Here is a 13,484-nt window from a genome sequence, read left to right as displayed (position 1 = left end):
GTTTTAGCTGCAGTCAAGCTCTGGTTTCCTGCCTGCATGAAAGGCCCCCAGAGATCAGGCCGGTACTGCAGGCCGTGGGCGTGGTGTTTCACTGCTCTGCTGGGTCAGCTCTCAGTGACGTGCCAGGGAGCCCTGTGCTCGTGGAGGCGCTGTCTTTCCGCTAAGATGTAAAGCCGAGGATAGTGATCATTAAAAAACCCCGGTGAGTGCAGTGGCTTTAGCCCTGGTGTCTTGGTCAGATTCCAGCAGCTTTCCTGAAATCCCCAGGCAGCTGCCATTGGACATGGTGTAACTCTTTGAAATGGGTGAGTGCTCTCGAGGAGCTACCACATTCCACCCCAGAGGTGGCTGCATGTCAGTGGTGAAAAGTTTGCATAGTGCGTCAGGATGCCCCGGAGTGAAGGAAGGTGGCCTGAACTGGGGCAGCCCCACTGACTGCAGCAAACTCGACCCACGGTGCAAGTACAGTATGACTCCAGGGGGAGTTTCGGTGCCCATAGAACGCAGGATGGGTCCTAAGTAACCAGTGCCGTGTATGGACCACACAGTCCTGCCCTTGTATTTGTCGTGTGCCTGTACAAAATGAGAGGAAGAAGCCGGACTGCTGGCTCGCCTAGTCCTGCCATAGTCCCAGCATCGCAGGCCCCTGCAGAACGGACACAACAGCAACTCGATCTGCGTTTCCTCTGCGAGTCAGGAGCCTGCTCCCGCTGCGCTCGCAGCTGAACCACGGCTGTTCTTCGCAGCTACTTGGGGTTGTGGGGGGGTCCCATGCAGGTCTCTGCGCTAGGAAGTGAGCACCAGAAGCCACCACAATAGAGAGCATCCAGCGAGCGCTCGGCTGTACCGCAGGAGCGGGGGGGTTCGCAGGGCAGAGGGACCGACGGTGTCACTGCTGGGGAAGGAGCTGCGTGGGGCTCCCTTCCATAGCCACTCAGACTCCCGGGCCGTGTGTGTCTTTCACAGGCGCTTTGTGTCTGGGTAACCCAGCGGCCCTGCACGAAGCCCCGTTGTGACTCTTCCTGCCATCAGCCCAGCCATGGGGAGGCTGTGTCCCTGGGGGGCTTTGAAGGGCTCTGTGTGAACAGTGTTCACGGGGTCCTGAGAGATGGTGGCAGGGCCGAGAAGGGGTTAAGTGTTGTTCTGCAGGGAGCTCGTCTGGCCTCTTTTCAGTCCTCTCTTGGGAGGCACCAGGGGTTGGGTTTAATTCCCGGCCCCTTCCTGTAGTGGGAGAGCTTGTTACTCCAGTGACACGGGTGGGAATGGAGTCACTTCAGACTGACGCCAGAGGGCCTACGCTCAGAGTCTGGCCCACTTTATTTCACTGGTTTTATTCCGTTTATCAGCTAGAATTTGCCTTTGAAGGGGAGCTGAACCCTGTGTCCCTGAGTGCCCCGTCTGCAGTACCCATTGCACAGCGGCATCAAGGGGCTGGGTTAGCCAGTAGCTGTCAGTGCAGCACCCCTGCAATACAGCCCATTCATTTAATCTTCCAAGCCTTTTTCTGCACCAGCAAATCCTTCCCAGGGGACCAAGCGGGCTGACCCAGGAAACTGGGGAGCCTGAGGCTGATCCCCGCAAACCCCTGGGAAGGCTGATGCGGGATGCTGGCAATACAGCATGACAAGCTGGTAACAGACTGAATGCCCGTCAGCATGGGGGCTCTGTGGGAAGCAGGTCTTGTCACAGCACCACGTCATTCTGTTTGTGAGGAGATCACAAGTGCAGCTAATCGAGGTCACTGTGTTGACTGGGGCATTTGATTTAGTCCAGCATAACGTCCTGATAAAAACAGCACAATACAGAAATCGGTGCAGCCCGTATTAAGGGACTAAAGACTAGTTTATCCCACAGAAGAGTGAGCTCTACCTGGGTAGGAGGGTTCTGATAGCAGAGGGCTCTGTAATTGATCAGAAAAAGGCTTAATGTGATTCCATGGTTGGAATTTGAGGCTAGATAAATTCAAACTACAATCAGAGGCATGTTTTTAAACGGTGTGAGGGTAATCAACGGTTGGCATCATTTACCAATGGCTGAGGTGTCTTCCCAAAAGCCCTGCTCTAGCTTAGCCAAACATTATGGGCTTGACACAGAAATTACTGGGTGAGGTTTTCTGGCTTGTGTTATGCAGGATGTCAGACTAAATAACCATAATGGTACCAGTCTTTAAATCTGTTAAGGGCTGTTATAAATAGGTCTCCATTTCCACTGAAGGTAGGACAAGCAGTATTGGGATTAATCTGCAGCCGGACTGATTTAGGTTAGATATTAGGAAAATCTTTCCAGCTCTCAGGGTGGGTAAGCTCTGGGACAGGCTTCCAAGGCAGGTCGTGGAATCCCCGTCACGGGAGGTGTTTAAGAACCGGCTGGACAAACCCCTGTCAGATTTACTTGGCCCTGCTCACCGCAGGGGCCTGGACTTGATGACTTCTTGAGGTCCCGTCCAGTCCCATAATCCCTTCTGGGCTTAAATCTAGGAATCTCTGAGGCAGGTGTGAGCTCAGGCTTGCATTCCTCGTGCATCCAGAACAGCTGGAGTCCGGAGAAGTGTGGGTCCCAGGGGGGAGTTTTAGCTCCGTCCTGCAGGGGCCATGCCGAGGGTGAGTGAGTTTCCCTGGGGCACAGAGTGCATTTTTGTAGCTGGTGGAGTTAACGCTTCTTGCTAGGGTTGTGCTTGGCTCACACCTGGTTGCTGCTGGAGCATCTGCCCTGCAGTCGGTAAACCCCCCCGTGTTGTGCTCTTCTCCCTTCTCCAGGCACACGTTCTGGCAGTTCCGCCGTGAGAACCCCCAGACCAAGGTGGGCGAACCCCCTCCTGACGGCCTGCCTGGCTTTAACAGCGGGGTCATGCTGCTGAACCTGGAAGCCATGCGCCAGTCCCAGCTCTACAACCAGCTGCTGGAGCCAGACATGGTGCGGCAGCTCACGGAGAAGTACCACTTCAAGGGCCACCTGGGGGACCAGGACTTCTTCACAATGATTGGCATGGAGCACCCCGAGCTGTTCCACGTGCTGCACTGCACCTGGAACCGGCAGCTCTGCTCCTGGTGGAGGGAGCACGGCTACAGCGACGTGTTCGATCAGTACTTCCGGTGCGACGGCCAAGTCAGAATCTACCACGGGAACTGCAACACACCGATCCCCGAGGACTAGGCCGCCCATCGCTCTGCTGGGTGATGGGAGCAGCAGCTAGTCAAGTGTGTGCACCAATGCCCCATGCAAAGGTGTCTCCACCCCTGCACCTCGCTCCAGCTGTTCCAGGAACATTCCAACCTTCTCACCTCGGGGAGGAAGTGCAGTCTAGTGGTTAAACCAAAGGCACCTGGGTTCTGCTCCCAACTCAAACATGGACATGGCTACGTGAGGTTGGGCAAGGCATATCGCTCCTCCATGCCACAGTCTCCCTACTTGTAAAATGGGCTATTAATATTTTCCCTCCTCCCACTGTGCTGTGAGGCTCAATTAGAGCGAGCGGTGAAAGCCCCTATGTACATGCAAAGTAGGCCAAGTCAGTGCAATGGCACACACCACCACCTGCCTTCACGTCCTGGGTGCACCGCCCTGTGGGATAGGGAGAGCCCCTCATTTGACACTGACAGCGTCAATGGTTGCACAGTGTTCATGAGCATTGCATTGTTCTTTACTGTAGACTGCATAAGGGACCATCACTCGGTGACCTATTTCTGTGTCTAACGCCGGGCGAGAAGACACCATCTCCAGCCTGGCCTCATTTAGAATAAAAGCCAAACGAGACTTTGTAAAGACTGGTTTGTGCTGATGAAATTACAAAGCGGCATTAACACTGGGTTACTCCCGAATTAACACTGGGTTGAATCCAAATGCGCTTTAAAGCCTTCCCTTGGTTCTTCCTAGTGCTAAAAGCTTTGCTGCTGTTCTCATCTTAGAACCATGCAGAGTGTGGACGAGTATGTTCTTTTTTACTAGCTCTTCCGTTAACCTTTTATGCTAGAATAAAGGTGCAAATGTAAAATACACTGTGTCAGTTTTCCACAGCACAACTGACGCCCTGGGTGAAAGGTTTAATTCGGGTCTGGTTCCTTCTTACGGTGATTAAAAGTAGCTGACATACGGCTGTTGGGTAAATGAAAGAACAGTGCCCTGCGTACCATCGCCACTCTGTTTAACTGCACCAGAGTCCTGAGTCAGGTCTATAACCAAACGTATGTGTGAGAGAGGCTGGGGCTATTAGTACAGGGGCTTTAATCCTGTGGCGCCTTTAGCCACTGCCCAACCCCACCTCCTGCCTTGCCAGCAAATCCCATTGGCCCCACAGGCTGTCCCAGAGACAGGCCTTGTGGAACAGAGCGTGCAGGAAGGGGGGACTGTGCAGATTTCCCAGGGGCTCTCGACACAGCCTAAGCTCCAGGTCGGGCACAACTGCGACAGTTGCACTTGATCTCGGGCCAGTGTGTACTTCCTAGCGTAACATGTCTGTGGTTCAGTGACTGCACAGAGTAAAATCCACGTTACACAAGGAATCGCTGCATCATATGCTGACACTATACATGTAAATACCAGCTCTGGGCTCAGCCATTCACAGCCTTCCTCCTGGGAAGTCTGAACATTGAGAAACCCTCCTGGACAGTGAAAACGCCCCTACTCTGCAAACACAGACAGCTTGGCAAAGTCACCACAGGAATTTACCCACCCAAGCACCCACTCTTCTAGCCAGCTTGATTAGGCTGAATGAGAGTTACCAGGCACAGCAGTTAAAAGTGCATGATGTGAGAGCCTTACTAACCCTGCATGGGTCTGACCATGCTTCAGCGCTGGTGGTTATTGCGTACCTCGGGTCTGCCCTGAGCTGCAGCTCAGACCGAGCCCTTCTCCAGCACACGCCACCTCTGGGAGGGGTCACACTATAGAGTACAATGCTATAGGTCATACAAAGCGCCATTCATGGGGCCATGGATGTAAAGTGCCTCCCCCCGCCTGCTCCTCTTCAGATCATGGGGCCAGTCACAGCCCTTGCACTCAGGCCGTGCAAAGCCTGTCTCTGCTGGCTCCAGGGAAGGTGGGGCAGGGCTGGCCCCCATGTAAGAGGATCACTAACCCTGCCATGAATTTGTGAGTTTCCAACCTGGTTTGGTAAAATCGACACCACTTGTGTGTGTAGACTGGGGCTTAGTTAATCGTCAGTTACCCCACAACTTAGCACTAACACCACATAGTAAATAGCATGGCACTGACAAGCCTGCAATTAACACAGCAGCCTTGGTGCTTTTGCTTCTATCCACACAATTCTTCATCCAACTGTAATGCCGCCACCCCCCCAGTTATCAGCAGGCAGGATCAAACCTGGGGGCTCTGGACTTAGTGCCTGAGCCTCTACCGCATGAGCTAAACCCCACCTGGCACTTAACTCAGGCCGTAGCAGATTCATCAATATCTCGCTCGCTAAGGTGCCACTAGAGGGGTCAGAGCACCACCCCCAGGAGGGTGGGGGGGGGGTCACACGTCCACTCTGCTAAGTGGGGATGGGATGCCGGGGGCAATGCAGTTGGCACTTCTAACGCCACTGCTGCCTGTTAATACAGGAATAGCTTTTCATTTTTTTAAAGGCAAAAAAAGGCTGGCAACAAATGTAACCCACCTGGCCGTGTTGGGTCTGAGCATCGCTCACCTTCGCCTCATTTTGAACCTGACAAGCAGCAACGCTTCACGCTGTTTGATGGCCCCAGCAGTAAACCCCGCTCCTTATTTGAGTCACTGAACTGATCTGCTTCCAAATCACAGCACAAGCAAGCACTCGGCTCCAAAGTTCCTCCCAGGTCCGCAGGGAAGGAATTACTAAAGGGTGACTGAGCACAAGTGAGAAGCACGATCCTCTTTTCGTTCCACTGACATTTTAACACAGAGGGGGAGCTTAGCAATCATGATGACCTTGTGAGAGCGGAGTCAGCTGGGGCCCAGCCATGCCCGGCCTGCCAGCCCTGGAGGATGCAGTGCACCAGTGCCCTGGCTAAAGCAGAGCTTGTGATTTAGTGCTCCCAGTAAAGCCAAAGTCAGAGGTGACTTTTTCGAGCTGTGCCCATCAGTGCAAACTGGCTTTGCCCAGAAGCCTGAGCACTCGGAGCAAGGCGGCCACAATGGGCCTGGATCGACCTCCTGGGGGCTGGGCCCAGGCTCGGCTTGGGCCCGCTACTGTGTGGAACAGACCTGTGCCTGGCTGCAGCGCTTCTCAGCTGAGCCTTGCCATGCGCCTTGCAGTGACACAACCTCACACCACCAGCACTGGCCCCGTGCTATAGCTGGGGACCCAAGGCACAGCAAGGTAAAGTGATGTGCTCACGGTCATGCAGCAAATCAGTGGCAGAGATAAACAGCTCCCTGCCCCCAGGAGGCTGGACACCCCCTGCCCCTCCTCTACTCGGCAGCTGGCAATGCCGCTCGCTGCTCTGCCATGCACACCCCAGCAGCACCTTCCATTTCCAGTGCTGGCCCAGGTGCAGGTAACATTCCTATGACGCTGTTACACCGACCAGGGCTGCCACCAGCATGAAAATGCACTTCAGCCCCTAGAGCACAGAGCGTGGTGCTCCCTCCCCTCACCGGCAGCCAGTACGGCACGCCCTGGGCTGACACCTCCTTGTAGCGGGCCCCTGCCAGGGTGAAGGCTGGCATCGCTCTTTTAATCACATTACCAACATGGGTGGCAGGAGCTGGGTTCAAAGCGGGTAAGCTGGCTGGGAAGGTTCGTCCTGAGCTGTGAGCTTTGATGCCAGCCCTGAACACCATTGTGTATCCTCAGGCCTTCACCGCCACTGACCCGGCCCCTTAGACCCAGACAATAATGGGCTCGGTGAATGGGCGCAAAACTTCAACCAGGGCTAATCGCCATGGCGATGAGCAGATACCACTGGGATTACATTTGGCTGCTAAAAGGGTGGCTTTGCACCATGTTTCTGAGAGCACAGCGGCGCCAGAGCAGCACGTCACAATGGTGCCAGGCTGTAGGAGACACAAGGCGCCAACCCCAGGGCCAGATGAAGGTGCATCATGACTAGGGCCTAGGTGCATGATAACGTCAGCTGCTCAGCTTGTGTGTTTCTAGGCCTTATGAGTGTGACAAAAAAGCCTGGAACTGTGACCCAGGTATAACTGATGGAGCCATAGCTGTCTGAGTCTGCAGAGAGCCTGACCCTCTTGCCTGGAGACAGGAACCTGCCCCCGCCATCATACAGGCATGGTAAACCAGAACCTGCGACTCAGATTGGCGCATCTGCTGACACCCTCATTTCTGCCTGGGCTCCTAATGTGTGTGTGGTTTTGGGTGGGGGCGGGGGTGTTGCCCCGTGGGCACCACACCATAGCACTGCTGGGGTTGTGGCTGGCAGGCCCCAGGTCTAACTGATGCCAGGGCACATTGATGTGAGGCGGCGAGTAGCCCCAGGCTTGCCCGTGTTGCAGCCTGTGAGGCAAACCAGGTAGGACCCTGGCATGGGCGGGAGCGGGGGGAGGTTTGTGTTATTCAACTGCTGCAGGACAGTGGGCACGTTGCTCAATTCAGCCAAAGATGCTGGAGTACATGAGGAGGTGCAGAGGTGATGTGTGTGGGGGGGGCATGTGTGTGGGGGGACTGTCACATGCCCCCCCCCCCAATTATTCAGCACGTGGTGGGCCAGGGGCCACCACCTAGCAGCGCAACTGAGCTGGCGAGTTGTGCCGGGCAGGGCGAGGACCAACTGGGAGCGGCAAGGGAAGAGCGCGCGAGAGAGTGAGTGTGTGTGTGTTTTGTGCACCCCGCCCCCCTCCCCTGCCCGTGCAGCAGATATGGTTCGTCTATGGGGGCGGGGGTGTCTGTTTAGGGTGTATGCATGGGGTGATGGTGATCATGCAGCATGGTGTTAGGACTTGCGCTTAGACGGTACATGGGGTGGGGAAGGCTCAGCCAGACCCCAGAAACCTGGGGACCTCAACCCCCTCCTCCCAGCTGCTTTTCCAGGCGCTATTGCCCGTGTGTGTCAGCAGGCAGCAAGGTCCCAGAGCCCAGGGGCAGGTCTGAGGCGGCACCTGCCAACCCAGCCCATCATCAGTGACTGCAGCATTACTGGGACCAGAGTGTGGGGCCCATCCTGGTGCTTACTGAGCCCCACTGGGACTCGCTGGGGTGTGAGTAGCCAGCCAGCGCTGCCCCATTGTTCGCTGCACGGGGCCGCTGTGTCAGTGCGTCCGGGTGGAGGTTGGGGACCGGGTGCGAATCCTGGAGCTGCTGCCTTGCCATGCCAAGGGCACCTGGCCCGTCCCTCGTCAGTCCATGCCTGCCCCCCCGCCCGGCTCGGGGTGTGTCCTGTGCCCTACATGTCGCACGGAGCAGTGCAGGGTGGGCAAACGCCCTGGAGATGGCCTGGCCCCTGTTCACCCCCGGATGGTGGGAGTGAGTGCGTTCCCTGTGGCACGTCTAGCCACGTGTTAACCCCTAGAGCATCAGGGCACAGGTTACCTGGGGGTCAGAGGGGTGGGCACTAGGTGTGAGCAAGGGGATGGGCTAGCCAGACAGTGCTGTGGGGGGACCCTTTAGAGTGCACCAGGGTGTGTGTGGGGTAAGAGTGAGTGCAAGGGGTGTAGGGCTTTATGGTGCTTGAACAGGATGAGGTTAGGGTGTGTGCCCAATGGGTTAGGTAACGCACCCTTGGGGGGGGATGGGGGGAGGAGGTACGGGAGGTAGGATTAGGGGGCGGGGAGTAGTGACAAAGGAGGCGGGGTGGAAGAGGAGGCAGGATTAGGGTGAGTGGAGGGGTCGGGGGTTAGGTGCAGGGTCAGGGTGTCAGAGGAGGCGGGATTAGGGTGAGCGGAGGGGTCAGGGTGTCAGAGGAGGCGGGATTAGGGTGGGGTCAGGGTGGTAGAGGAGGTGGGATTAGGGTGAGCAGAGGGGTCAGGGTGTCAGAGGAGGTGGGATTGGGGTGGGGTCAGGGTGGTAGAGGAGGTGGGATTAGGGTGAGCGGAGGGGTCAGGGTGTCAGAGGAGGCGGGGTTAGGAGTGGGGTCAGGGTGTCAGAGGAGGCGGGATTAGGGTGAACGGAGGGGTCAGGGTGTCAGAGGAGGTGGGATTAGGGTGAGCAGAGGGGTCAGGGTGTCAGAGGAGGCGGGGTTAGGGCGGGGTCAGGGTGTCAGAGGAGGCGGGGTTAGGGGCGGGGTCAGGGTGTCAGAGGAGGCGGGATTAGGGTGAGCAGAGGGGTCAGGGTGTCAGAGGAGGCGGGGTTAGGGTGAGCAGAGGGGTCAGGGTGTCAGAGGAGGTGGGGTTAGGGTGAGCGGAGGGGTCAGGGTGTCAGAGGAGGCGGGGTTAGGGGCCGGGTCAGGGTGTCAGAGGAGGCAGGGTTAGGGTGAGCAGAGGGGTCAGGGTGTCAGAGGAGGCGGGGTTAGGGGCGGGGTCAGGGTGTCAGAGGAGGCGGGGTTAGGGGAGGAGTCTGCAAACGCTAGCTTTGTTGATGGAAATGGGCGGGACTTGGCCGGCTGCCACCTCGTCTCTGTATGGCAGTCAGGTTGCGTTCCCATCAAGGCCTTTTGTTGGGACTATTTGGCTCTGGGCGAGGTACTTTCCCCAGCGTCATGTCTGAGCTAGGCAGGGTGCAGGGACCTGGCAGGCTTGGCTCAGCCCCTCATCCTGCAGTGGGATGACAGTTACAGGGCACAGAGTGTGCTAGACTCAGCACAGAACTCCGCTCTGCCTGGCCAGTAACAACCCCCTGAGCTGCTCTGGATGCAGGGACTTACCCTGCAGCCCTTTCCCCACTCTGCGGGGCAATACGTTGTTTGGCAGTTACTGCCCGCTACCCCAGAGGTGGGTGCACTGCAGTGGAGCTGTAGTTGTGAATGGACCAATCCTGCTGAGTGCAATGTGCCCTCATCTCCCCTTGAAAGGTTGTGTGCAGGATCAGGCCCACAGTCTGCAAAGCGCTGTGAGGAGGAAAGAGCTGTTCCAGCGTCAGTACATGGCTCTAGTACAGTGTGACAGGACTGCACGTGTTCATTTTCTGCCTGGCGCGGTGCTGACATGACAGGAAGACTGCTCTGAGAGCAGCTCGCATGATGGATTAGTCTGGGGCGATGGAGCGGGAGGGGACCTTCAGTGTACGGAACTGGGATCATGAGCAAATACACATGTAGAAAACCTCTTAGGGTTTGTCTGTACTGCAGTGTCAGCCTGGGTTAGAAGAACTCGGTATCAGAGCCTGGGTTTGTGGACCTAGGGCTTGAGAGGCTACACTCATTTGTAACGCCAGGTTAGGAATTGTCAAAGCCTGGTTCCTAACCTGGGGCGCCAGGGTCTATGCTGTATTATGAGGGCCCGAGTCCTGCCACCCAGATCCCAGACTTCCTAGCGCCACCCAAAGCCCTGTGTGTGGTGCACTGTGAGGAACTGTGACTGTTCAAAGGACACAGAAAGCCGGCCCAGGGGATTGTGGGATACATTTGGTGGACTCCAGAGCACAAGTCCAGAGGGGCTGTGTCTACACTGCAAAGCAATAGGGCTTGAACCCTGGGTCCCAGCTTGACTTGGGCTTGGACCCTCCACCCCGTGGGATACTGGGTCCAAGCCCTGGGTTAACTCAATTTGTGTGTAGAGCGAAGGGGGGTTCAGCTTGAGCCTGAGTTCAAAACCTGGGCTTGCACTGGGTGTAGCCGTGCCCACAGGGAGCTGGAAACAAAGCTGGATACTTTGTAAATAGCAAGTTTGGTCAGGAGTTACCTGCCGTGCTTTGGGACTCTGCTCTTAGCCCCGACGTTGGTTTTTGAACAGCTCGAACCGACTGGTACCACAGCTGCAGGCCGTCTCTCTGACGACAGCCATGTTGTAGCAGCCAGGGAACAGTGGCCTGGGGGACGTCATTTGCTGAAGTTTGTCTCGCTCCTTTCCCAGGAGCCATGCTTCCACGGAGGGAAAATCCACCTCAGAGTAAACTGAGTAAACTTTGCCACCAAAGTCAACTAGCATAGCAAAGCTGAGCAGCAGTGTCACGCAGTGGCTTCCCCTCTTGGATTACAGTAATAGTTAATATATTTATGTTATGGGAAACTGTGAGAAAGAATGGCCAGAACAGACCCCGGATTTGGCCTGACTATTAGAAATAAATACGCCTCTCAGCCGGCTGAGTCTGTGCTAATTGAAACGTGCCTGTCAGCGTACAAGGTCTGTGTTAATTGTAGAAGCACATCCCGAGACAAAAAGTCTGTTCTAAAGTGATAAGATTACCATTAAGGACAGCTGCTGTTACGACTGTTTTTCTGAACTCAGGGATAAGATCTGTTAACCCCCACTCTTGCATTTTTATTTTGCTTGTTTTCTTTTCATATGTAATACGTGGTAGAAATAGGCTCGTTGGAGTCTGTCATGCCCAAATGACTTTATGTTAAAGAATGAAGAGGTAATAAAATGTAGATGTGATAGGAAAAAAATGCTAAATGAAATAGAGTGTGATTGCGGTTGTATGTTTGGATGGGTAATAAAAGGTTGCGGCACCAGCCTTAAAATCATTATAAACGACACCTCTGGAGGAAGAAGCACAACTATCCTCCGACAGGACCGTTTGGCCGAAGGATGCCAAGAATGGGCGAGATAACCCGATAACCCCGAGGGCACACCGGAACCCCCCCCCCCAGCCGCCCCAAGGACAGGGGGACTGAAGAACCCAAGAGCAAGATAACAACAAACCGTCATTGTTGTGCCATCTGCGTGATTGATTATCACTTCAAACGTGAAAAGAGTGTGACAAGCCAAACCCCAGAGACTTATATGAGGATGGATCCCTATAAAAACAGAGCCCCAAGACTGAGGACTTTGGGTCTGGTTCTGCAACCAACTTCCAGGAGCATCGGATGCGCATCTGACGAGGCCTGGCTCCATCCTCGTGTCCAGGCCACCTGGCCAGTGACTTGGCACGAGCAACTCCTCGGCTGGTAATTATAACAAACACCTTGCAGAACGTGTGTGTGTGTGTGAATGGCTGTGAGAGTGAATGGAATGTTGTAGCTATAACTGATTGCTTACTCTGTTTTTTTCTGTATTCACAATAAACGTGGCGTATTGCCTTATCCCCTGAATAAGCTCCTGCTGGTTTTTATTTTCTAAGTATAACACCCTCTGCTCCGCCAGGTGGACGTGGGGCTTTGGTGTCAGCTCCCAGACTGGGGCTTGCTCATTAGGACAAAGGACAGCCAGAGAGACCCCAGCGCTCAGCAGCTGTGTTGCCATGTGGGGAGGGTTTTAAAGCCTCCAGAGCTGCACTCTGTGCCCTCCTGGCTGCCTAGGAAGAGTTGGAACCTGCAGGCTGAGGGCCCAGCCCTGCAAGCACACAGGCACCCTGCAGTGTCCATAGGCTAGTGGCAGACAGGTGGGAGAGGCAGGTGTGTGTGTGGGGGCGGGGGGGACACAGCCATGCATGTCCACACCTAACCCACATTGCTAGTCCCGCAAGTGTTCCCATTGGTCCACAGCCAGTCTGACCCACAATACACTGCAAATGTTTCCGAGGGCTGCACAGTGCTGAGCACCAGGGCATGTGCCCCCAGAAAGCCTAGTGCCCAGCCTGGGTGGAGCAGCGCCAGTGGGACCGTGGGGTCTGAGCTCAGTGTGGATGCTCACAGCCAGGTTTGACTCACCTGGATGCCTAGCCCTGGGTAAGCGCTGCCGGGAGCTGGACCCAGGGGTTCTTCCTTGTGCCCAGAGGCCACCATGGCTTTTCCATGCTTGGTAGGTTGGAGCCCCTTTCAAAAGGAAGGCAGAGCCTCGTCAGCAAGGCGCTGATGCACAGCTGTCTGTCTCAAGCCAGGGACGTTGGTGCCGGGGCGGCTCTAGGAATTTGGCTGCCCCAAGCACAGCGGCATGCCGCAGGGGGTGTGCTGCCGGTCGCCGGTCCCGCGGCTCCGGGGGACCTCTTGCAGACGTGCCTGCGGAGGGTCCGCTGGTCCCGCTGCTCCGGTGGAGCATCCGCAGGCATGCCTGTGGGAGGTCCACCCGAGCCACAGGACCAGCGGACCCTCCGCAGGCATGACTGCGGAAGGGCCGCCGGAGCCGCCTGCCGCCCTCCCGGCAAAATGCCGCCCCAAGCGCGCGCTTGGCGCGCTGGGGTCTGGAGCTGGTCCTGGTTGGTGCGCTAGGCTGGAGGCTGCTTCGGTGACATGGCCGCTGCCAGGGCTGGTGCACAGCTTATGTGGCAGATGGTCCATTCATTACAAGTGCAGAATGAACACATGGTGCTGCTGAACCAGGCTGAATGAGCCCGTCAGAATAAAATGATAGAATCATATCAGGGTTGGACGAGACCTCAGGAGGTATCTAGTCCAACCCCCCGCTCAAAGCAGGACCAAAGGCTCAGACACCTGCTGCTGGAGGGGAGGGGTTACCTGGAGAGTCACCCTGTGACATCACCCCCAGAACATGGGTCTCAAAAGAGGAATGCCCAAAAGGGAGCTGTGTCAACCGATCCGTGCTCAGGAAACTGCAGGCCCACTCTTTACAGGGGC

At 56.0% G+C, this 13,484-nt stretch overlaps 1 protein-coding gene across 1 annotated transcript in view; it reads left to right on the top strand.

Annotated features, from left to right (window-relative positions):
• XXYLT1 (xyloside xylosyltransferase 1) overlaps nt 1-3,993 on the top strand; it is a 91,484-nt gene extending 87,491 nt beyond the window's left edge. Inside the window, exon 4 of the mRNA XM_045030200.1 lies at nt 2,757-3,993. Coding sequence (XP_044886135.1) covers nt 2,757-3,153 — 397 coding nt within the window. The 3' untranslated portion in view covers nt 3,154-3,993. The remainder of the gene's footprint in view (nt 1-2,756) is intronic.
• The last annotated feature ends 9,491 nt before the right edge of the window (nt 3,994-13,484 follow it).

Source organism: Mauremys mutica, chromosome 9, assembly GCF_020497125.1.
Source record: "Mauremys mutica isolate MM-2020 ecotype Southern chromosome 9, ASM2049712v1, whole genome shotgun sequence".
Taxonomy (NCBI): domain Eukaryota; kingdom Metazoa; phylum Chordata; order Testudines; family Geoemydidae; genus Mauremys; species Mauremys mutica.
Note: the sequence above shows the minus strand (reverse complement) of the source record. Positions and strands in the feature narration are given on the sequence as shown.